We start from the raw sequence: 25,734 nt of genomic DNA, 5'->3' as shown, positions 1-25,734 counted from the left end.
ACTGCCTGCGCCTAAAGATACTAAAATCAGTGGGAAAGTCCGAATGGAGATGGCAGAACGAAAGATCACTGAACTGTCAGAAATGGTCGCTGTCAGCTGATGACATCAAACTAGGCCTACTTTCCCTGCACGTTAGTGAGTCAAGACTGCAACAAAGGGTGATACGATGACGTATGTATGCATCATTACTCATGCAGTCGGAATGGATCCAACAAGTTAGTGGGACTGTGCTTAGCCTTCAACTTCCCAGCTACCTAGTATTCCCAGATTAGCCTTGCAAGCCAGCGGATGTGTCGAAACTTTCCTTTGCCTATTCTCGTCTGTACGCTCGGCGGCTCAGAGTTTACACACTTTAGAGATAGCTGCTCAGCGTATTCGAATCGCTGCTTTCGCATTGCCGTGTGGTGTGCAGGCTATATAGCTAGGCTAAGTTTCAGTGGCAATCATTGCTTAGCATTAGTATGGAGTTTCTCTTCTGCAACAAGTCGAAGTTTCTGTGAAATGATCGCTGTATACTGTAACGTAGGATGGTCTAAGGAAATCCAACAACAACTATGGCTATGCGTGAAATAAAGTTGTGTCTTCTTGGGGTAAGTAGCATTGTTCAACTTGATTGATTATGTAATCTTGACACTATGATTCTAACCAGCAGTGCACCTTGCTGTGACTGAAAAGTTGGCCGATCCGCAAGTAGGCGTGTAGCTTGTACCACCTTGGGTCCCGTCGACGTCCGTCCAGGATGACGCAGACGTCGTCGCAGCGCTGCTAGTGCCGAGCCCTTATTGCCTTTGTGGCATGATCTTACCGACCGGCTAGCGGCTTGGTTTGGAGGGGATGAATGAGCAGTTCACCACTCCACAGTGTTATGAGTAATATGACATTTCATTTTCGAGATATTTATTACGCTACATTTGTACGAGCACTAGCAAACTCAAAGACAAAGTGTAGCCAATGCAGTGGTGTTGGGAGGGTGAGCAAGGCCCAGGAACCATGTAAAGATGTGATAACATAGATTTTACATCCCATATCAATTCAGTCAAGTTCTATCAAAAATAATTTTACAGGACATAGATCTAGGCCTGGTGGGCAGATAATGCAGTTTCTATGTCAATGATACCCAGAGCTACCAAGTCTCACGCATTCTACATGAGACTCGCGCATTTTATTTAGGGTCCATCTCACTCATTTTTCTCACGCAGCGGGAGCATAGCTCAAAGGATTAAAGTGATAGTTGCAATTGAAGGTATATTTTCCTTTTGTCGTTCAAAGTAAGTAAAAAATAGTCACTTAGGTATGCACTAGATCGCACCATTAAGAGCTAAAAATTGAAGGAGCTCCCTACTCTGGGAGGGGGGGGGGGACCCCCTCCCACACCCTTCCCCCCACACCTTCATCCTGCTCAGTCGCTTTGCTCCCTTGCTGGCGCGCATGCGCCCGCGCTGAAAATGCCGAGTCATGAAAATCTCACGCATAAACATTTTTTGAACTTGGCATCTCTGGATACATTTTGATACCAAACTGTAAATGAGGCAAAGTTTTTCAATAAAATTCTTTTGGGGAAAGCTAAATATTACATTGACAGTAGCATACATGTAAGCATGAATTATAATATGATATGAAGCTACATCATATGTATGATGTACTTACTGTAAAAGTGGAAATTTTCACGATATTGAAATTTTTGTGCATTTCGCGCAACCCGAAGCTAGCCCCCAAAATAAAGCACACGAATAGTTTTGCTTGGCATAACGTTCCACTAGTTAATGTCTTGATTGCGCAGAATTAAAAACACGCGAAACTCTTCTTAACCAGCCAAGCGCGAAAAATTAGTTGTGCGAAAATATATCCACTTCCACAGTACTTTGGAAAAATATTTTACCTTGTCTCTCCACCCCCCCCCCCCCCCCCCCCCCTGGATGCACGCACACACACATATTTGGCAAGTGGTGGGGCAGCATACATCAGTACATATTGAAAGCTAGCAAGGGTAGTGTAGAGTGGTATGACAAAATAAGTATAGTACGGGGCACATTAAAGAAAGTCTTGTTTCCCACAGTTTACTGCAAACATGGACCCATTGTCAAGCATTGAGAACTGACTGATTTTGCTACAACACGCATTTCCCATAGATACCTGCCCGTGTATACTCGGGACTCGTCCTCATCATCTTAATGTCCTTTTGACAAGAGACTCTAGAACTGGTCTTTAGTGCCATGAACATACATCGTTACATGTACATGTAATACGATGTATAGACCCTAATTCTTTTACTGCAACATACATTATGTAATTGTATGTTTGATTTCACACTATACAATGTATACAGTAGAACCCCCTCCCCCCCCCCCATACACACACACACACACACACACACACACACACACACTGTACATTCTTTACTTTGTCCTGGTCAAAGTGTGATTATCACATGGCAATTTTGAACAAAACTCTCCTATTAAAAAAAAAAAAAATTTACATACAGTTCTAGATCTACAACACATTCCACTGGGTTCAATGAGGCAATCGTGCAGTACAACATGTACATTTTGTGGCCACATCTATCAATCATGACGTCTTGTCAAAAATGATTACTGATTCAGCCACTTTGATGCCTTGATTAAGACTATGAAGCACTCTAGTCTCTAGACAGTCAGTCTACTTTTAGTGCTACTTTATTACTGTCAAATTTAAACTTGTATGTATCTCAAGTTGAAGAAAGTGAGTTCCATTAGAACAGAAGTTAGAGCCAACACTAGACAAAACACTCCTACCTGCCTGCTGTGACTTATGCAATGTACACTAAATTTAAGACATCTGTCAAAAATATTCTAGAAATGTGGGCAAAATTGATGGTGCATTTTGGTGTTAACAAGTTGTACACGTGTATGGATATGCATTGTGACACAAGAGTTCAGACATTTTCAACCATCCCCCCCCCCCCCCCCCCCCCCCCCCGTACAACTGAAAGGAGTACGCATTTTGTAGTGAAGACATTGAGATAAACTCAAGGAATTCATGTAATTGCCAATTAAGAATGATGGAGACTTGTAGTGCTTAAAACTAGTCAACAAGTTGACATGAATAGGTTTGGTGCCAGGTTATTACTTAAAGAAAAGTGGGAGGAAGATTGGTTACTCAACTTTCAGCCACAATAAGTTCTAGATAAATTTTGACAGCAAAATCCTAACAATCTCAAAAGAAGCTGTGAATTGTTCTTCATAAGTGACATGCCACAAACAAAACAAAGAAAACTTGTTCCCATGTTATTCACAAAATTACTCCATCTATTGGGACTAGCCATTTTCGCAGAACTTCAAAACTTGTTGAAAATCATTAGAAATGGTTCCAAGCTGTTGACATGAATGTGGATATGTGGGACAAAATCCTGTATTCCAATGTACATTCTGTGGATTTTAATTTACTTTGTTGAAGTGCATTTTTATTGCCAGGTTACTCTTTTCCAAACTTAAGTTCCTATGAATAGTGAACTTTGCCTAGATACATCTTTATTGTTATTATTTATTATTTATTTATTTATTTTATTTTTTGGGTGGGGGGGGGGAGGGGTGAAATTGCATTCTGTGCAATCTTGATGATAATTGGACAACAGCTAGTATGACATGAGTGTACAACAGTGGCTCGCAAGCTATGTGTATTGGCATGGTGTAGCATACCACTGCAAACAAGTCAGAGTGCATGTATCTCTGTTTAATTTTAACATCCTGCTCTGCTTTCCTCCCTCAACCACATGTTCTTGTCCCCCTTACACTAAGTTGTAGTGACGATTAAAGCTACTAATGGCATCCTACACAGTGCACTAAGGTACTGGAGAAGAATATAACTGTACCAAAGAGAAGAATAAAAGACAGGGGTAGACAGCTATAACATAAAAGCACTATTTAAAGTCATTGTTTTGTTTTGTTTTGTTTTAAAGGTATTAGCTGTAGTTATATTAAACAGGTTTGTGTTCTACAGTAAGTATACATGAAGCAAAGAAGTGGCAATTAATCACTACCCCAAGGACCAATTGACATTGCAAATTAAGATTTCTCTTAAGAAATGGAATGGACAGATTCTTCGCTGTGACTATAAGACCACAGTTCCTAAATACAAGAAAAACACAATCCAGTGGTGTTCCAAATGGGATAATGGACATGAAGACAGGCTTGCCCCCCCCCCCCCCCAAAAAAAAAATAGATAAGAAAAACCACACCTTCTCTCTCTTCCTTTCTTTTTTTTTTTTTTGGGGGGGGGGTGGGGGGATCGGACAATGAAGGAAGCGTTTAAAGGCACATGATTCTTGTGGTTTAGTCAAATGCGTACGCGGGCGCACGGCGCAAGTTTCCTATAGAGACCTATGCTATCGACTCCTCTTTAGCGCTTACGCTTTGGCCCATTTCCCCGAGTCTGAAGAAGTCCGATCCACTGTAGTCAGTTGTCCGATCACAGTTCGGCTCATGATTCGGCTGAGGGGGATGACGGCTTTAGCAAACTTCTTTTGTGATGTCATAATAAGTTACATGTAAGCACATGCACGTACCCTGGCATTACTGCAGACTGCATGATGCGCAGAGAAGACAACGAAGGCAACGTTACCTAGCAACACCTACGCGCTTTACTCTTGATGACAGCTGAACTTCGGCAATCTTCGTATTAGTGCTAACGGTGATTGGCAGTATCATCAACAGCGCCCTCTACACTACCGGGACTATGTTCCTTTAAAGGTGTTATAAATAGGGGAATACTTTTATACATGTCAGAAATTGCACATTTAGTTCCCATTATTTGATTATCTGAGTAGTTGAGCTAACCATCCCTTCACTTAATTCATTGCAGATAATTCCTCCTTTGAACAGCCCAGAATTTGGCTGTTACAGAATTATGCCTAAGCCCTGTTTTAGCAAATCTTGTGTGGACATCATCAGGAGAACAAACACAGCACGGCAATACTTACCTTAGGCAGTACAGTGTAAAACCGTAAATTCCATATCGATCAATTTGCAGATTGTGCGCAGGCATTGCATATAATCGTTCAAGACGTATTTGGAAAAAAAATATTGATGGCACGATTGTTCGATTGAAAGGATCGGATGATTGACCAGTCTATTTCATGTTGTTTTTGTTTTTGTATACTCCTTGAAATTTACATTTAAACCCCAAAATACTATAGAAATTGGAGTGACAAAAAATTCTGATATTTTGCAGAGGGCATATCTCAAGTACACATGCTATAATAATAGCAAACATAATGCTGAGGGTATTGGTGCACTTTAATGAACACACATTGAAAAAAACAAAAACAAAAGCTTCTCTTGGTACTGTAGGTTTCCATAGCAACTTACTGTCCACATGCCATCCAACCCAGAAGTGCTCATTCTTGCTGTGCCATTTTCTAGCAAACTACATTGTACAGTAGTGTTGCTGTCAGATTTTTACAGTTACTCCGAACATGCTGTATATAAAACAAAACTTACAACCACATTGTATTTCACATAGATTGTGGATGGATGACTTTGTTTACGTTATTTGTGTGTGTATGTGTGTGTGTATGTGTGCAACGCAGAATTTGCAGTTGAGAAACAATGATCAATACTATTTTAAATCTGTGAAGCCTGGAGCCGTCACTGAAGAATTTTTTCTAGATGCCGAGAAAGAGCAGAAAAGGACCATAGTTTGTAGCAGGGAAGGAATATTAGGTAGTAATAGCAGAAGAGTGTTGTAGCAGAGAAGAAATGTTGTAGCATTCAGCAGGGAAGAGTGTTGTAGCAGAGAAGGAGTGTTGTAGCAGAGAAATGCTGTAGCAGAAAAAGAGTGTTGTAACAGGCAGCAGGGAAGGAGTATAATATTGTAGCATAGAAGGAGTATTGTAGCAGAGGAGTGTTGTAGCACAGGAGAAATGTTAATGGCAGAGGAGTGTACTGTTGTAGCAGAGAAGTATAGTGTTTTAGCAGAGAAAAAGTGTTGTAGCCAGGAAGGAGTGTTATATTAAAGAGCAAAGTCAAAACACTGCCAGTCTATCAGCAATGAAAGCAGATCTATGTCACGCATGAAGTCTGCACTTCAGAAAGTACATTCTATGAAGTGAAGAAGGAAGGAGAGTGGGCGACACAAAATTATTCTCGGGGGAAGATTTCCTAGCCACTACTCATTTATGTGGTATTTTGTTCTTGGTAAGAGTGGATGACGCGCATTAGAGCATGGACCTACAGATTTGTACATATTATGTCCATGATGAGAGCTGATAGAGTTGGCAGAAATCCCACATCTTACATGCAATACTGTCTGAGACTGTGGCTTGTTACCTTGGTAGTTGGGAACAATATTTTAGATCAGGGAATAATTTTCAAACTCAAATTTGATTTAATAGCAATTTCAGCTCATGAAAAATATCTGCAATGATATCCTGTACACTTCTATGTAAGAAAACTGCTACACAAAAGTTAGTTTGTGTAGCAGTGGTGTAAGAATGCATAGCAAATTGCGATGCGATACCTGAAAAATTATTCCCTGTAGATTAAAAAAAAAAGACAACAGCAGATATCTAAGAAAGAAATATGTTTGATCATGAAAAAGGAAATTTGTGAGACAGATAATGTATCATTGAATTTAGCAGGAATTTCTTTTGAATTACAGTGTAAGTGTGGAGAGAGAAAGTAACTTTGAAAGTTGAGTACAATTATCTGCCAGATAAACCCTCATACACTGTAGATATTTCTTTATGTTGCATGAATTTGAAATGACATTGAGTGTTCTTTATATAAATTATATCACCCCACTGGATGGTGCCAACAACATTATTACTCCAGATACTGACATGATCCATCAACTGCTGTAGTCATTGTCATTCCAACATGCTTTAATAGCCATGCCATATGCAGTGTCATGTTCTTTGTAGCATGGAGTGTATTGGTGCTGCATGTTCTTTATTCCAAATGTCGAAGAGGTTTAACTTTTTCATTTTTCTTAAATGTTTACATGTTTGACAAGATTACATTGTGTGTAAATATGAAGTAAAGTCAAATGTTTGCTTTGAATTCATTCAATAGATGTTTGTACTTGTACACTGTACATGTACACCTACTGTAGTTGCAAATCGTCACATCTTACATAAAGGGATCAATATGTATTATAGGACCATGTAAACAAGCATTCAGAATTCACATTTTGAGTACTTGGTGTCAGATGAATTTCATGTCAATGAGTTTATTGTGTACAAATGTACACTCTAGGAAAAGGATTGTAATTCGTTTCCTGGTGCACATGATACTTAAATGCAGGAAAACTTTTTTTTTTAAAATTGCAAGAGTTTCATCTTTCACTGTTCTGTTTATAGATACCATTACTCTTTGGAAGTTTACAACTATCTTCACTGTACAGAGCGTATCAAAAAAAGAAAAGAAAAAAGAAGGTAATCCAACTTTGGAGGGCTAACATTTCATAACTGTCTGCTCTGGAGAGTGCAGTCTTGGTTGTTAGGAAAGAAAAATTCTTCATCTTTCCATTGATACCTAATTATGCTGATAAGGCAAAAAAAAAAAAAAAGGTTGTATTGGCGTAACATGAGATTTTCAAATAGGGTCGGTCGGGCGGATTTTTTTTTTTTTTTCTACCTGCATTTTACGTGTAAAACTCGTGCTCAGCTAAGTAAACAGTTACAACTGCTGCACCGAACAATGTGCTGTGTTCATCTATTCTACAAATCATTTATGAGGCCGATATAATACTGGAATTATACTCCTTCACAGAATTTAAAGATGTTGAAATCCCTATCCTGAATGTTTTCACTTCATATTTTACTATTTTGACTTAGATGAGATAGATGCAAATTGACCCATATGTACGATCTTTTCATCGCACACGGCGATCTCTATTACAGTCCCACATATACAGATTCGTGTAAGTTCTCCACACAAGAAACCTATGGCAAAACTGTGCACAATACATCGCAGTCTGAATGCTAAGTATACACTGAATAAATCTTGTTAGAGTACGCGTCCGTGTTGGAAACAGATGACGTACTGATCAAGCGAGGCTTATGCGAGGCGCTAGATCTCTCCCTCGTACATCCGATATAATATCCCCAGAGCCGTTTCCACTTCCGGGTTTGTGCGATCGCGATCGCAATCAACAAGATATTTGATATCGATAGCAAAAAAATAATTAAAAAAACATGGGGTCGGCAGAATTTTTTGGGTCGGGCGGGTTACGCCAATACAACAATTTTTTTTTTTGGCCTAAGTGTCATGCATGACTGAGCACATGAACTTCAAAGACAACAATGAAAAATTGCACTTTTTCCAAGTTTGCATGTAATTGTGAAGGAACAATGCATGTCCCTCTGCATGGATGAGATCTGTCAATGAAAGTGGCCAAAATAATAGGCCAGCCGGTACGAATGCAGGTTTGTGTTTAGGGTTTGTGTATAAGGTTTAGACATTTTATGGTTCATAACCTTTAACATGACCACCTGTCCGATAACGTGGTCACTCCTACTGAGGCCAACCCACACAGTCCATTTTTCACTGTCCATATTCAACACATACATGTACAATGTAGCTTGCAGCGCCAAACAATGTCTTGAATATGAAGAGAGAAAATGGATAATGGTTTAGCCTTTGTGGGAGTGACCAAGTTATCAACAACAGTGGCCATGTCGAAGGTTACAGACCATAGAGGGTGAGAAGAAACCCTAAACACAAACCTGCAGTCAAGAGAGCCTGTTATAAATGTTACCACTTTCATTGACAGATCACATCCATTCAGTGAGACATGCATTGTTCCTTCATGATAACACTCGAACTTGGAAAAAGTGCAATTTGTCATTGTTGTCTTTAAAGTCCATGTGCTCAGTCATGCACGACATTTGTTAACATAATTAGGTATCAATGGAAAGAAGAAGAGTTCTTCTTTCCACACAATTAACTTTGCGCTCTCCAAAGCTGACAATTATGAAATGGTACATGTAGTCCTCAAAATTTGGATTACCTTTTTTTTTGATACGCACTGTATAGTGTATCCCTTTAAGTACGTAACTACATGTATATGATGGTGTTCATCATGAAGTGAGAGTTACACTTCTGTAATGGAAAACCCAGCGATCAAGCACTCAACTTTCACTCTCCTGTTTCTTGCATCGCTGCAGACATCAGATGCTCTTGATCCCCCAACACAGTATCAGTAATGCCTCCTTGCACTTAATACCAGAGTGCTTCATTACATTTAAAACCAGTTCATATGGCCAGCCCAGTGTCACTGTCATCCAAGTACCTACAATATGTACTACTGTACAGTAGGCACAGCCATTAATAATGGCTCGTATGTTGTGTATGTCACTTCACCTTGTTCAAAAGCCAAAATGTAAGCTCTATGATTGGATGAATGGCCAACCAGTTTATCACACTCTCTCACTAATGGTCCACTCTCATGCTCTTGTTGATACAGTACTCTCCGCGTAATCGGGTATCGCTTAAACGGTTACTCCGTTTAATTGGGTAGTAATGTCAAAATCAGTTCCAATGCACATTAAAATTACCTGGTAATCGGGTTACATGTACCTCTCCGCATAAATGGGTAAATAATTCTCTTCTTATCTAACTTCTACCCACATTTTATTGCAGATAAAAACTTTTAAGAAATCATGAATGTCAAATTTTCCACGGCTTATCGCATTCTCTGCTTGTTTTGCAAAGAAGACCGATCATTTGCGGAGTGATTAAACATGAACACACATGTACCAGTACTGCGCCTTGCCACCTAGTATGTAAACGAACATTACACATGTAGCTGGCACTCACAACTGCATAGACAGACAGGGGTTGAACACACTTGCGCTCCTCCCTTGCTCTGCAACAACATTCACAATACGAGAAGTTTGCAACAGGCCATTCACCAGCTCCATATTTTTTCTTTTCCCCAGTCACTTTATCGAAAAGTAACCCGAGGTTCTACATGACTAGTGCACGCAAAGAGATGTGTTCATTTCGGAAAACGCCTGCGTGTTAGCGAGGAGTCTATAGTCAAACGACAAAGTTTTCTGCAGACATATTTGCCCATAATATTGCTCGTGACTGAGCAAGTGTAAGGTACATGTAATACTGTATACGCTATAATTTTCGCGTACATAAATTTTCGCGAATTGCCGCTGTCACACATTTTCGCGAGTGGTTAAATTCGCGATTGGGGAGAAAATATGAAGTGGCAAAGAAAGTGTGAATTCTCAACTTACTAGCAAATAAGAATGATACTAGTTATACACTGCATGAAAAAGACTTGTCAAACTCTGCGAACTAGTAAGTTAGAATTCAACATTTTTGAAGTGGTTAAGTCCATCGTGCTAGATTTCTGACGAGTGGTCCCCTTGCGATAACGGATTGGCTCTCTACAGTATTCGTAAGTAGACGTGGACGTGCGTAAACAAGCTTAGCCAGTATGGTCTGTTCGGTAAGCCGTGACATGGTATACTAGTACTGAAATGTTTGTATCATCAAGGCAAGGGATTCATTTTGGAAGGTAATATTTTCGCGTGTTGTTAATTTCGCGAATAGCTCCCGACTCGCGAAATTCGCGAAAATAAAACCCCCGCGAAATATATAGCGTATACAGTATGCATGTAAAATGTGCATTGCAAGCACGCGTGTTAAGCATACAATGCATGTGTGTACATACACATTGTGTGTGTCAATTGTGAATGAGACGTGTTCTTCTGTTAATCGGGTACTCCGCTTAATCGGGTAAGAAATGCTCTGCCTGAGCCTTCCCGATTATGCGGAGAGTACTGTATTAAAGACCCCTGCACAGTATTGTGGCAATACCATCAAGTGCAAAGGCTGGCCCAGCACGCATACAAAGTATGCCAGTATTTGAATTAGAGAATCCCTGTAACGAATGTGTACAGCTTTATTTATTTAGAGTACATGTATGTACACACACACACACAGCTGAAGAATATTGACTGGAGTCGATGGTCACTGATAAGCGCATGCTTCGATGCACAAATTTTGTACTGACGTGAATACTCGTGGTTTTCGAATGTACTCCAGTGGGCATCAAATGAAGGGTGCATTTAAATATCTACAAAATTTCTGCGGTCAAGGCAGAATCAAGATCCTAAACGCGTTTGAGGCATTTTTGGATGATACAATGTAGATAAATGGAACTGTGTTTTCAAACACGTTTCAAAACGCCAATTTGAAGTGTCATTCAAAGGGTGATTTGAAACGCTTTTGAGACCATAATTGTCTTTCTGAGAGTAGATAAACGCATTGCTCTTTTGAAACGCATTTCTTCGAGCTGCCAAGGTCACCTTCCATGTGCAGTATGTACACCCCACAGGTTACAACACAGGCCTCAGTTGACCAGAGCTGCTTCTCGGGTTGAACTACACAAAGCAGCCTGCGCAGTGACAACACTTGAATTGCAGTTTGATGATGGGTACCGGTACTAGATAAACGTGGCACCCCAAGAATCGCGTTTCAAACCATGTTTGGCAAACACCATTCCAAACACATTTTGAAACATGATTCTCTCTCTCAAGTTGTACACGTGTAAACGCAGCCGAAGATTGATTCATTGGGCTACCCGCACTACTGGGTCTTTAAAACTTACCTTGGAAGTGTATTGGTTTCACCACAGCGGCTGTATCATGGTATATTTCTACACACACAAGTTTAGCTCCCCTTCTGTGGTTACCGGTACTCATAAGGGCTTTTTACACTTGTGTTTCTTAACCCCGGACTTTCTCTGACCCAGGACTATCGTTAGTCCCGTACCAATTTTTTCAGCTTTTTACACTCGCCAATTAGTCCCGTACTATCTCTTGTCCGGGGCTAAGGAGAAAACTGACCTTTTTACACTCGTATTTCTTAGCCCCGGACTTTCCAAACCACATGAATATTCATAATTACGCTGTGTACTGTACACGTACACGCACGCACCGGCAGCACTTGATTGCCTCGTTTCTGATTGGTCAGTGAGGGTCGGACTTCGTCTCCGTCGCTTAGCCCAGGATTATTTTTTCGTTCTGTTTACACTCACTTGCTTGGCACCGCAATTGCGGTGCTAACCCCTGCTATTTTGCAGGGCCAGATAGTACCGTACTATCGGTGGGGCTAGCCCACTTTGGCAAAAACGAGTGTAAACAGAAAGTGGGCTAAGGATAGTCCCGTACCAACGGTGGGGCTAAGGCCCCCCCTTAGCCCCACCGATAGTCCGGGGCTAAGCAAAAATTTACAAGTGTAAAAAGCCCTATAGTATGCCAAGGTGAATTACATGTGTACATTCTCAACATGAAAATTTCCCACGAGCAGTGGCCAGAGATTGACTGCCAAAATCTAATGTTTTTTTTTCATTTGTTTGTTTTATTTTGTACAATTTTTTTTATTGACAGGGAGCTGTTTTCATAAAGATAATCGCAAAATGTTGTAGGGTTCAATTTTAATTCAATTACATGCTGTATGTTTGAGTTATTAGCAAGTATACCTGGTAGATAATGACATTGTAATAGAAACCTGTAAATTGTACATAATGTGCCAGTCAAATTATGAAGAAAGGCTTGACATAAGTGATGTTCTAAGATTGAAAACAAAACACAGGCAAAATGCATTCAGTATCAAAAATAGTGTACGCACAATATGTGGCATTATAGTAGTGAATTACAGGAAATACTGACAAAAAAGAGAGAGGCAAAGAAAACAAAACAATTTGATCAATACACAATATTGACTTATCTAAAGGAAAATAAATGAGAGAAATCATTTGAATGTATAAGCATTTTGATATTAACAATCTTAATCTGGGATCAAGAGCATTGCAAAAATTGGTACCATTATACAAAACAGACTTCTGCCTTTTAATAGTGGAAAGGGATAATACACTGTATAACATTTGATTCACAGAATGCATGTTTTTTGTGACTCTCTAACATGTCCCTTGTGGCTTATGTGGTTTTTGATTGAAACTTATTAAATATGTGCATTTGGTAGACTAAATGTGTCTGTTTTGCATGTTTGATCAATAGATTGATTTTGAGGGAGTTTTTCACATGTATACAATTGTTGAATTTGTAAATGCCTTTGTACATTTTGGGGAGTAGAATGGGCAAAGTGCATTCCAATAGAGCTGAAGAGCTTCCCTTTATATGATACACAATTGGGAAAAGTGATACAATACAAAGTCATGACAACATTCAACCCATTGGGCAAACAATATCACAATGGTGCTAGGATTGAACAATGTCTTGATTTATGCCAGTGACCCTGTTTACCCTGATTTGGGAAATGATAGACCTTGATGAGTTCCATAATTGGACCTAGGATGGGCAAAATGGACATTGATCGATTGGACTTACTGCCAGATTTGTTAATGGGCTATTAGTGTGAAACATCGAAGGGCTTCTTTAAAGAGATCTCTGCTGATTGGTAGACTTCCTCCTACCCAATTTCTCCCTTTTCTTATAGTTACGTGGTAATTTACAATGATCTATTGTATAATGAGAGGGCCTTTGCCAGAAACTCTCCCCATAGTGGGAGAGACGTTGGCATTAGATCTCTAACAATCATATTTACAGCTTGCTTCTACAAAGTATGTACAGTACAGTGGACTCGGGACTGGCAGTTTTCTTTTGTTATACATTGTATATTGAAATTTCATCATAAACGAACAAATGAACAATAAAAAACAAAGAGAGGATAATGTTGGGGCCTGAATTTTTATTTTGTTAGAACTGGAATTTCGTGATAATCGCGTTCGTTAAAATGCGGTTGCACTGTATAGTAAAGTGTAATTAATGATGGCTTGGAGACTGCATCTCATCTACAATTGTACAGTGTACATTGTATAAGTACTGTTTCAGTTGCAGATGTAAACATTTTGTACAAAGATGCTGAACATTCAACAGTTTTGTGTTTGTTTGTTTGGGTTTTTTTTTTGGTGGGGGGGGGGGTTCGGTGAAATTTGTGGGATCAAAAATATTCAAATCTACCGATAAGAGCCTTGTGATGGATGTATAGTGTGTACAATCAGGGAGGTGAGCTCACCTCCCAGGTACAATACATGCATTGTGGGCAGGCAGCAGCTGTAGCAGATGCCTAGCCTACTATGTAGATATCGATGTACACATAGGCCCGAATTCACGAAGGTGGTACAAATGAAACCATGGTTTAAACCATGGACAAACACTATGGAGCGCCAAGTGTCGCACGGAATATTTCGTTACGAAATTGGTCATTTCGTCGACAAAATAACCATTTTTTTAACGAAATTGTCATTTCGTGGACGAAATGTTCATTTAGTTACAAAATGTTGTCATTTTGCTACAAAATAATCATTTCATCGACGAAATGACTGATTTCGTAACGAAATATTCCATGCGACACTTGGCGCTCCATGGTTTTTGTCCATGGTTTAAACCATGGTTTCATTTGTACCACCTTCGTGAATTAGGGACATAATGTGCACATGCAAGAACAGTATGCACTTTGTACACCTACATTTAATAGTATGTATAATGCTGAGAGCATGCAAGCAGTACAACATTTGCTTTCATTCCTTGGATGGCATTACTAGTACATTTTAGGCATGTACAGCGGCGGTCAGAAAACATGTGAACACTTTTACTTGAATTTACAGGTAGTAGTGGGGAGGAGAAATATTTTACAATTGGAACACCTAACGTTATGAGTATGTACAGTGGTGGGCCCATTTCATGATTTCAGTTGGAAATCACTCTGTTAGCTCCTGATTCAACAGAATTATGACCTTTTTCTCTCCTTTGTGGTCTTTCCCGACCACAATGTTACTGTGTTCTGTTGATAGGTTTGTCTGCGTGTGAAATGAACCAGCTGTAAAATTGTCTGAAAACTTCTGATTTCTGACAAGCAATATTAATATGCCTGTGAAATATTTGGCATCTACATTGTACTGCATTTGATATTTCATTGATAATATCTCTTCCCCTCTTGTCATTTAGCTTCCTGGACTTTAACTTTCATGATCCAAGCCGGGTCAAAGACAGCTCGGGATAGCAAAGACTAGGATACACTCGTGTACAAGATGCAAATTTGTACAATGATCTTTCCAAGTTGTTTAGTGTCAAGAGTGTAGAGATGGACCTCACAGCTGTGATACTGGGCTATGGTTAAAGCGGTCAGTCTTTGCGGTAAGTTTAGGGGACATAGAAGTGACACTTGGGTCAGAGGAAAAGGCTTTATTACATTGCAAACCATGAATGCCACAACTTGAGACCTCACAGTCTCTTTCAACAACTTAATTTCCTCGTTTCCCCAGGATGAAATCTAGGTCCGGCACAAAACCATCTTTACCCCATTGTTGCAGAGTTTTGGCAAAAAGAAAAAAAAATGCATTGCTGCAGTGACTGAACAAAGCCCTACACTTTGTGTCCCAAGTGATGACTTGCAGAAATATGTGAGGATCCACTTATTTAAAGTTTTAAGCAAGTTTACTACTTTGTTGTTTTGTTGGGGTTTTTTGCCCCCCCCCCCCCCACTTATATGTCATTGTTTTCCTGCATGATGACAGTTGAATGTAGAACACCTAAAAGGGTTTTCAATTTCTGCTTTGTGTGTGTGTGTGTGTGTGCAACACTGTATGTGGTACATTATACATTGACCCTTGACACCCCATTGTCATGCACCCTAAAAACGTTCCACAGACCCTGTTATCTGTCATTTAAGTTAATACATTTTACTTTTCCAAGTAAGATACCATAAAGATTGCACTTGCATTCAAAGAGGAAGTTTAAAAGAACAGTGCATCATGTGCACTGTACATTGCGTTGTAAGCTCTTCAATCATGCTGTACAAAGTAGTTACACAAGTTAGTTCAGTGACATCGCAGCAAGCATGTCTTTGTTCACCCACGTGGAGAAAATGAACTCACGGTGCAAGTTGTGAACTTTAAAAATCTTATGTTCATACGTATAGTTGTCATCACACCTGCCAGAATGGAAGTCCCACACTTTAAAATAGATTGAAGACAATTTTCAAATTAGTCCCAAATCCTCGGCAGGGTCTAGTGACGTACAGAGAGTGTGACACATTGCCATCTCGAAATTAGCTCTCGCTTGATCCCCATAAGCCTCTTTGTCCAGCCCGCACAAAGGGTACAACTTTTACAAGGTCCTCGTCGTAGACAAATGAGGGAGAGAGACCGTGGGCTCAATTAAAACGCCAAATATTGTGGGGGTGTAGCTTGCCCGGCGGACGATTTCCCCCAACAAATGAGCGGCAGTTCCCCGTTTGACATCATAACGTCGGCTGATGATTCTTAGCTGGCTCTGTGAGCAGCCCCCCAGCGTGGGCAGCTCGGCCTCGTGGATGAGTCATGAAAGAAGAAGAACAACAAAATAGTACCCTGCAAAAAGAGATGCAATTAGCAAGAGGAGGACGTCACAGATGACTTGTAATGAAGTGTGACGTAAAACATCAACTTGCCAGTCACAAGGGAAGCATGATCATTTATCACAAGCCGTATATTCATATTTGAAGAGCAGGATTGACCAGAGACAAAGGCGTTTTGCGGTTCTCTTTATCTGCCGTCGCATCGGAGTAGCCTATTTATAAGCTACTATGATGGGGCCTAGAGACATCGCAGGTCTTTGTGTGTTGGGAGTCCGAGGCTATTTGTGGCCAATCCTAGACTTATTTCACCACAAATACTTCGCTTCAATGTGAGGGCCTCCTAAGACTAAAACCAGCTAGGAGTTACTGCACTCTGATTGTTTAAATGCTGTACATTACATTGTGCCTTCATTCATACAAGGTCTTTAAATGCACAAGTGGGTATGTTACAGTGTTTGTCATAGTTGCTTGTACAATATAATAAGAGTAATGATTAATGATTCCACAAGAAGCCTTGATGCAAGCAGTTCCCTGTACAGGATGTGAGATGTGAGAGGACTCCAGTCCTCAAGGGAGATGTGTTTCAAAAATTGCTGTATCACTGGGAGTGCGAGGCTATTTGTGGCCAAATGACAAATTAAAACTGCAATATTGTTACGATTCTTGAAATTCATATCCAAGGAAATGTGAATGCTTTTGTGTAAAATCAATACATTATAGATTCCCTAGTCAATTAATCAAACTACCAGGGTACTTTCTTAATGCATGTAGTATAGTGCTTTGGGTCTTGAATAGAGAGTATTTTTTTTTTTTTACTTTGTCAAGATACTTTTACCCCAAACATTATCAGTATGAATACTGGCATATATGTACAAGTATCACCCTATCTGTTTTTCATGTTGTTATCCAGTTTTTGGCTAAGTACGCTTTCAAATGTTAAATGAAAAATTGATGTTCAGATTTGACCCAGAAGTAAGTTTAATCATTGGCATCATTGAAGAACATTCACTTGATAGGCAAGTACGAGATAATGGTTCTGGAACTCGCTGAAATCATAATGCTTCTTCATAACTTTAAAAGTTTTCACCTGACCATTAGAATTCATTATCAAGCCAGTGTGCAGTATTATTTGATCAATTATTCTTTTACATTATTAAGTTTTTGGTGTTATTTCTGCTAGCCTTCCTCTGAAACTCCGCACTTTAAGTCCCAGAAAGTTCAACGAAATTGACATCCCACTCTAGATCACTGAAATAACATTCTCCCAGCAAGGGACAATATTCATTGATGTTCCTTGGCAATAAAAAAAGAAAGAAAAAAAATGCATCAGGAGCTTAATGAGGGAAAACTATTGTAAAAGTAACAGCCATTTTTCTGCAGTGGCTTTTTACCTGGCTGAGAGAGATGTTTGTATACTGTTTGGGCGGAAATTTATGCCTGATCAATTTTATGCGCTTGGCTGGGTGAGATGAATTTCATGCGATTTTAATTTCATGGATATTCACGATTATTGAGCAAGCACTTCAAGCAGGTCTGTATGAATGTTCTACATTTGGCTTGTGCTACAATGATTACATTGATTAAAATGAGTGATGTTTGTATCAGTAAAGGGGAATCTTGTGCTGTGGAAAGTTCATCAGAAAAAAAAAGGAGTATACAAGATTTGTTGTACAACAGTGAAAATTTGATCTAAAATCGGATGATAAAAGTAAAGAAGTTATGAAATTTTGAAGTTTTGCTATTTTCTCCCCGAAACAGTTCTTGATCAGTCAGTACAAATATGCAAACATTGATAATGCCATCCCCTCACAACTTGCCATAGGTTGTTTGTACATGTATAAATTATTGAAATTTCCATTTTTTCATTCAAGTGCCATTATGCCCCAGTCTCAAATCCTGATATAACTGACTGATCATTATTTTGAAGTTATTCAATTAGGAATATCATTATGTTTTACACTTGTATTAAACAGAAAAATTAAATTTCTGTCATTTTTTGTATGTGATCAATGGAAAATTGTGAGGTGATTACATCATGTGCGAATTTATATCATCTGTCCAAGAACTGTTAAACAATAATTAGCAAATTATTGGAATTAGAACTTCTTTACTATTAGTTTGATTTTGACCAAATTAATGTTCACTTCTGTACTTGTCATATTTTATTCTGTCTTTTTCAGACTGACTTAAAAATGGCCGGGAATTCCCCTGTAAGGAGTGTCAAGCAGGCAAAATATTGCACAAATATTGTCCTTTTATGGAGTCGGTAGGAATTTCAGAGATTGTGAAAATAGCAGTGCTATGGGATATTATATGATTTGTGTTGTGTACTAATAGTAATGATAGCAAAAACAAAGTCCTTTACCAAGTAGTGCCCTTGCAAGTTGTCACAATATCAACTGAAGTCTGAGAGTGTGTGTAATATTTTATGATCTACACAATTGCTGCTGGCTCATATTTATTGAGTCTTAAAGGACAAGTTCACCTTCATAAACATAAGGATTGAGAGAATGTAGCAATATTAGTAGAACACATCATTGAAAGTTTGAGGAAAATCAGACAATCCGTTCAAAAGTTATGAATTTTTGAAGTTTTTGTGCAGTAACCGCTGGATGAGAAGACTACTCCAGTGTATGAATAACTTAGATGTCACATGCGTACAACAATATAAGGAAAATATAAAGAGAATTTCACAAAATGCCATCTTTTGAAAAAAGTACACATTTTCCTGACTCGTTACCGACAAATGTTATGGGTAATATTATTCCCCCTGCCTTTAGAAAGAGGCAAGTCAAAAGCTCTTTTATTATGCGAAAAAAGTGAAAATATGTTGAATTTTCTTTTACATTTTCTTTATACTGTTGTACGCATATGACTCACAAGCTGTAGTAGTCTCCTCATCCAGCGGTTCCAACACAAAAATTTTAAAAATTCATAACTTTTGCATCGATTGTCCAATTTTCCTCAAACTTTCACTGATGTGTTCTACTAATATTGTTGCATTTTCTCAATCCTTATGTTTATGAAGGTGAACTTGTCCTTTAAATCTTTTTATGCAGTTTGTAAATTTTATTTGTAGCACTTACTGTATCCGCTGAGTAGTGTGTGTGATTCATGTGTTGGCTCGCAAATGTCATTGTGGAGGAAAAGCTATTATGGGAGTGTCGGAAACTTGAAGAGACTTCCTGGTGGAAGTACAGGGGTGAAGGTTTCGCGGAAAGTGTGGGCAGTTGTGCTGTGGAGGTGGATGGGGAAGTTGAAGAGGGAAAGTGGAAGTAATGCTGTAATCTCCAGCTTACTTTAGTGCCCTACTACTAGTAAAAGTGTTGGTGTGTTGCCAATTTGCAGATTCCACAAATAGTTGTAGATCTTTAACTCGTTGAAGATGAGTCCCGAGTATACTACATAAGGCAGGTGTGGGAAATGCGTGTTCAAGCAAAATCAGGCCATCCTCAATGGGTTAATGCATTCCAGCTAGAGCACATGGTACAACGTAATGTAGGCTTGAATTTTATGCCACTGCCTCGATCACAGGCATTCAGCATTCAAGATGTTCGCAAAATACAAATTTTACAGTCTGTATACAAGTATGTTTGATGGTGACTGGTGATGTAAACTTTTTTTCATGTTACAGTACATTTGTGATTTAGTGATTATTTTTCTTCAAAATACTAATGTATACTGTTCAGTAAGTCTGCTTGTGGACCCTCATGAGTATGATTGTGATTATGATCACGATCAGGATTGTGATTGTAATTATCATTATCATCCATATCATTATTACTGTCATTTATAGCGAAAGAAATTGAGGTGCATGGGAGTACACTCATCTTGCAGTGAGTGCATACTGTTAGTGTTAGTGATTGATATTAATTACTGTAGAACATATATTTTGAATTACAAACCTGATAAGCTTGTAGTAGTATGATTGCATGTAAAAGGGCATTCAGTTTGTGTACATGATACTATTCTCTTCATTTTCTTTTTGTGTACTGCTCCTAATGTAGGTCTTACAGTGTGCATGTATTTTGCAATAAAAAAACAGGAATGAATGACTACAACATGTACTTAAGCCGTCTTTGCTTTGAAATTGACCATTATATACATACCTGTTGGTGGACATGGAAGAAACATGCAGTGCACATTAATGCAAATCTGTGTACATAAAACACACCCAAAAGCAAAGATGCTGTGCTCACTTGTACACCCCCTTCGATGCAAGACTGTACATAACAAACAAATCAGAGCAGACAAGGATCTCACACACTTTGACCTCATATTACAAGTGATGACACATTTAATTAATACAAAGTGTATTTGAGAAGCAGTTTTGTCTGCTCTTTTCACTGTAAAGAACATCCATGTACCCATGCAAGTGTGCACATGTAGGCCTACACGAACACTGAGGTTTTGTTATTACACCTGTATGTGACTGTCATATGCTGTTTGTGTGGATATCAGATAATAATGATGATATTCTTCAAATTCTATGCAATATGCTTTGAATTCTGGTGGTACCAGATAGAGAATATTAGCCTAGCATAGCAGCAAACCATCTGCTTCCTCCAACCATAGAAACTTAAGTAAAAAACAAACAAACAAACAAACAAACAAACAAAAATGAAACAACTGAACAATGAAAAGCTTATGACCGTACAGTACACTGTAGAACCAGAATTAGCCCCAAATTTATCCCCATATCAACCCAAATTATACCACCCCTTTAAATTCGCGGTTCAGCAATGATTTGTGAAATTTGTGAAAATTAATAAACTCTCGCAAAAAAATCAGCTCATACAGAACACTTCATATTCAACTTGTGTGAAAATCGATACAAATACAATTATAGTGTTGACGATGAATTTTGTTCAATACACTTTGTTATTCACAATCTGTGTTGTTATTTAAAGAAGATGCGGTGAGTTCATATCTGTATGAACATTCTCACTTTACTTTTTGTGGTTGCTAGCTGATATTGAGAGATAGCTTTAGATGTTTTTCAACCTGTATTATCATTACAAGATGATCCTGAAGTCGAAGTCTGTTTGTATGAGTCTCTTTGCCAGAGGGCTTTGCACAAACCATGCGCCTAAATGTTCAAGGAGTGTTGCGGTGTTACACGGACGCGTGGAACGGAGTCGGAAACATTGCCTTAGGGCTTTACATATTCGGTCAGTGCCTGAAGATGCAAATTGTAGATTGGCCACCACAGACTAGCAACGGTTGCTAGGGAGAGCAGATAAGTGGTGCCTCAAATCACAGCAAAGCATGCAGGAAGTCAAACCTCAACTACAAAATAAGGAAGCCCCTTAATTACCCTATTGAGTCAACTCCGCTCAATTTGACAAGAGAACTATGATTGCTAGCGTTTCCTCCTTTCAGTACTACTTTATATTTATTATGCTCTGCTTACAACATCTAAATTTCATAACCAAGTTGTACATGTACATCTAATGCTACACACCATGTCTGCACATGATCCTTCTTAATGTTTATTTGTTTTGTTTATTTTTAGAAGCATGAAACCAAAAATATTCCACATGTCATGTCCAAAATATGTGGAATAATATGCTGTACATGCATACCAAGTATACATAAAAATTAGCAATATTAAATCAAAGTGGCTGTTTGAGGATGCCTATACCGGTACATATGACATCATGTACATATGTAGTATGAATGACTTGTTAATCATACTGCATGATGTACAGTGTAACTTCCATAGTGTGGGTGTGATTTGGCTCAAAATTTTATGGAGTATGTATTCAAGGTAGTATTTACATACTTTTAGCTTCCTCCTTTGTGCAAGCTTGTCTTTGTTACACATGTACTGGTTGTACTTCTTTATGTTGCATGATAGAATCCTGATTCACTCCCCCAATATTCTGACATGAAACTTATTTCTGCAGTGATGTTCCTTCAAAGAATGTCCGTGGAATCACTCCACCATATTTATTTATTCCGACAAGAACCTATTTCTGTAATTCATGCATTTCTATTGTGACGTTTGTCCATATGAGACTGTCCTTTCAGGACATAATACTTCTGACGTTTATAGCCATGAGATCGAGTCGCCCAGGGTCTGGTGCAAACCTGCCTTGTATTTATTATATACAGGAAAGAATGCTTCCTGTATAAAGATCTCTTTGCAGGATCAATGACAAAGTCTAAACCAAGTTTGAAAGGTCATGAACAGGTCTTGAGCTGTGGCTACAAAGTTATCATTGTACACTGTGTAGCTGTCTATGATGTCTGCAGTTGAATCACAGTTAAACTTCTATTTGTGTTAGGGATACACATTACAGTACTTCATAAATTGCAAAGTCATCGTGGACTGATCTAGAGTTGTGCTCTTAGAATCTGTAACACATGAGGATATTAAAGTATGTCATTGTACATCGTACATGTAGGTGTACACCATAATGTACAGTGTAAGACACTTATGATATCGAGTTTATGTACACAGTACATGCAGTAGGAGGGGATTATACTGTCAAATCAGAAATTTTCACATTCATGAAACTTTTGAGAATTTCACAAGGAGCCAAGATTCGCAAAAGTTTGTTTGTTTGTTTTTTCTACACAGTGCGTTGAATGCCAGTCACTTGAGTGACAATTCACAAAAGTATCATGCCGCAAAAAAGGCTGTCGCCTCCAGTACGCGGAAGTTTCATGCTGCAAACGTTTCTGGCTTTACAGTTCTAACCCAAATGCTTACAAATACTCTGCATACTTATGTGCTCATGGTTAGTACTAGTTTAATAGTAATGACCCAAATTGCAAACTAACATGTACACTGTACAAGTAGGTCCAGAAACACTTTGTGAACTCAAGTAGTGTACTTTGTAAACCAACCAATGCACAGACAGCTCATTGAACCGCAACCTACAGTGTACATAAAACTGTACAAGTACAGATGCAGAATACATGTAGTGCCAATTGTTTTGGCTGCTCTCTAAATTAGATATTAAAGGTCCTGTTTACCTTTGGGAGCAGTGATTAAAAAAAAGAAAATCAAGATATCACATTTGATGCATGTGTGTAGGTCTGTTGTATCACAAAACATTCTACCATAAAAAATTTTGGCTATAAAGCCTAAAATATAAGGAGATATTACTATTTTTTCTCAATAAACCATTACTGTAGACGGTTTAGTCTGGAAACATTCTTATTATACCTATTGTTCACATTTTGTATATTCAACAATACTTAACATTGATTATACAGATTCAAATTTTGACAGTGGTTGTTTCTATCCTTAACTCTCATTTCAGAACTATTTTGATGCACTAATGCTGTTTTTTTTTTTTCATCTTCAAATGGTAAATTATGTCTTTAAAGGACAAGTTCACCTTCATTAACATAAGGATTGAGAGAATGTAGCAATATTAGTAGAACACATCATTGAAAGTTTGAGGAAAATCGGACAAACTGTTCAAAAGTTTTGAATTTTTGAAGTTTTTGTGCAGTCACCGCTGGATGAGAAGACTACTGCAGTGTATGATGTCACATGCATACAACAATATAAGGAAAATATAAAGAGAATTTCAAAAAATTTGATCTTTTGAAAAAAGTACTCATTCCCTTGACACGTTACTGGCATATGTTATGGGTAATATTATTCCCATTGCCTTTAGAAAGAGGCAAGTCGAGTGCTCTTTTATTATGCGAAAAAAGTGAAAATATGTTGAATTTTCTTTATATTTTTTTTTATAGTGTTGTACTCATATGACATCACGAGCCTTAGTAGTCTCCTCATCCCGCGGTTCCAACACAAAAATGTTAAAAATTCATAACTTTTGCATCTTTCAATTGTCCAATTTTCCTCAAACTTTCACTGATGTGTTCTACTAATATTGCTGCATTCTCTCAATCCTTATGTTAATGAAGGTGAACTTGTCCTTTAATGTTGACAATTATGATCAATATTATTGTTGCTGCTCTTATCTTTATGTTAGCTGTGCATGCAACTTATACCAATAATGTAATCATCAATAGCATTGTTTACAAGATACATGTACAGAACAAGTACGTATGTACCTGTAGACCTAATCTCTGTCTTTGCAGCTTTCTGTGCTTGTTCAAAATGATGTATCACAACCTGTGAAATGTACTGTATAGCCAGAGATTTTTGTGTGCGTGAAATTTTCACAAGTATTACAAGGAGCCAGGATTCTAGAAAGTGACATTATGCACGTGAGAGGTTTTTGTCTACACCGTGCATTGAATGCCGGTGACAATTTGCAAACGTTTCACGTTGGGAAACAGGCCATTGGTTCCAATTTGTGAAAGTTTCATGCCGTGAATTTTTCTAATTTCACAGTATGCTGAATGGAATGAAAGTGGATGGGCAGCTTCTTTTTTTTTCTTTATCATATCAGTTCAATATGAGTGCAGTGCCTTTATTTATGGTAGCTTTATGTGTACAATATGTGAAGTGCAAAACTTATGAAATAAGAAGTGCCTATTGAATGACTTCAGATCTCTTTCACAGTTTAAAAAAGTGCGCATGGTACCAAAAGTACACTTGCAAAGCTTCAACATGAAACTTATCTTCAACATGTTACTTAAAAGTGTACAGCATACAAGTGATGTATGTACATGTACAAAGTGTATGTGTGTTTATATTGTACTCTGCATTTCATATTCAACACAACATATATTTTGTTACCAACATCCAAATGACATTACACACAGTACTATGTCTGTGGGGTTCTTGTGAAGTACAGCTGCAGATGATGCTACTGTGTTGTATGCAAAACTGAAACCATTGTGTCATTTAGTTTATGCGTGTGACAATCATAGACTGTAGAGGTGAAGCACACAATCTTTAGGTGTTACAGAGCAATTCAACACCTTAGTCAAGTTGACTAAAGTCTGCTGCACGCTATACGACCTTCAGTCACACGACTGACTGACTTTGGATCTGAAATAAACAAGTGTGTTTATTCTGAGACTTCTGTGATTTATTTCGGATCCAAAGACAGCTATCGTGCGACTGGAAGTTGTAATGTGTGGTGGTCTTTACATTAATGCGTACCTAACAGAGCAAAATAACATTTAACAGATGATAGAAATTCCTTTAAGATTTAGACCTAAAGTGACAAAAATTGGGAAAGTTTGACATTGTGCATTTTATGGAATAATATTATTGGCTGCAACCTCTTGTACCATGCAATTTAGCCAAAGTGATTGTGTTATCAAATGTTAACTCTCCCATCAGTTTGTTCAGAAAAATATGAAAATATCATGTGTTTAGTCAATAATTATGTAATTTCAACCCCTCCCCCTCAAAAAAAAAAAAAATACTATGTTATAGCAATACAACAATTTTGCCCCATGGGATACAATTGTATGTGTCTCTTTTCTTTCTTTTTTT

General features: G+C 38.3%; 1 protein-coding gene across 1 annotated transcript in view; it reads left to right on the top strand.

The window, feature by feature from the left end:
- The first annotated feature begins 289 nt into the window (after positions 1 to 289).
- Positions 290 to 25,734, top strand: part of LOC139712589 (ras-related protein Rab-22A-like) — a 43,848-nt gene continuing 18,403 nt past the window's right edge. Inside the window, exon 1 of the mRNA XM_071624398.1 lies at positions 290 to 590. Coding sequence (XP_071480499.1) covers positions 555 to 590 — 36 coding nt within the window. The 5' untranslated portion in view covers positions 290 to 554. The remainder of the gene's footprint in view (positions 591 to 25,734) is intronic.

Source organism: Diadema antillarum, unplaced genomic scaffold (assembly GCF_040938485.1).
Source record: "Diadema antillarum isolate AM-2024a unplaced genomic scaffold, OU_Dant_1.0 seq00001823_RagTag, whole genome shotgun sequence".
Lineage (NCBI taxonomy): Eukaryota > Metazoa > Echinodermata > Echinoidea > Diadematoida > Diadematidae > Diadema > Diadema antillarum.
Note: the sequence above shows the minus strand (reverse complement) of the source record. Positions and strands in the feature narration are given on the sequence as shown.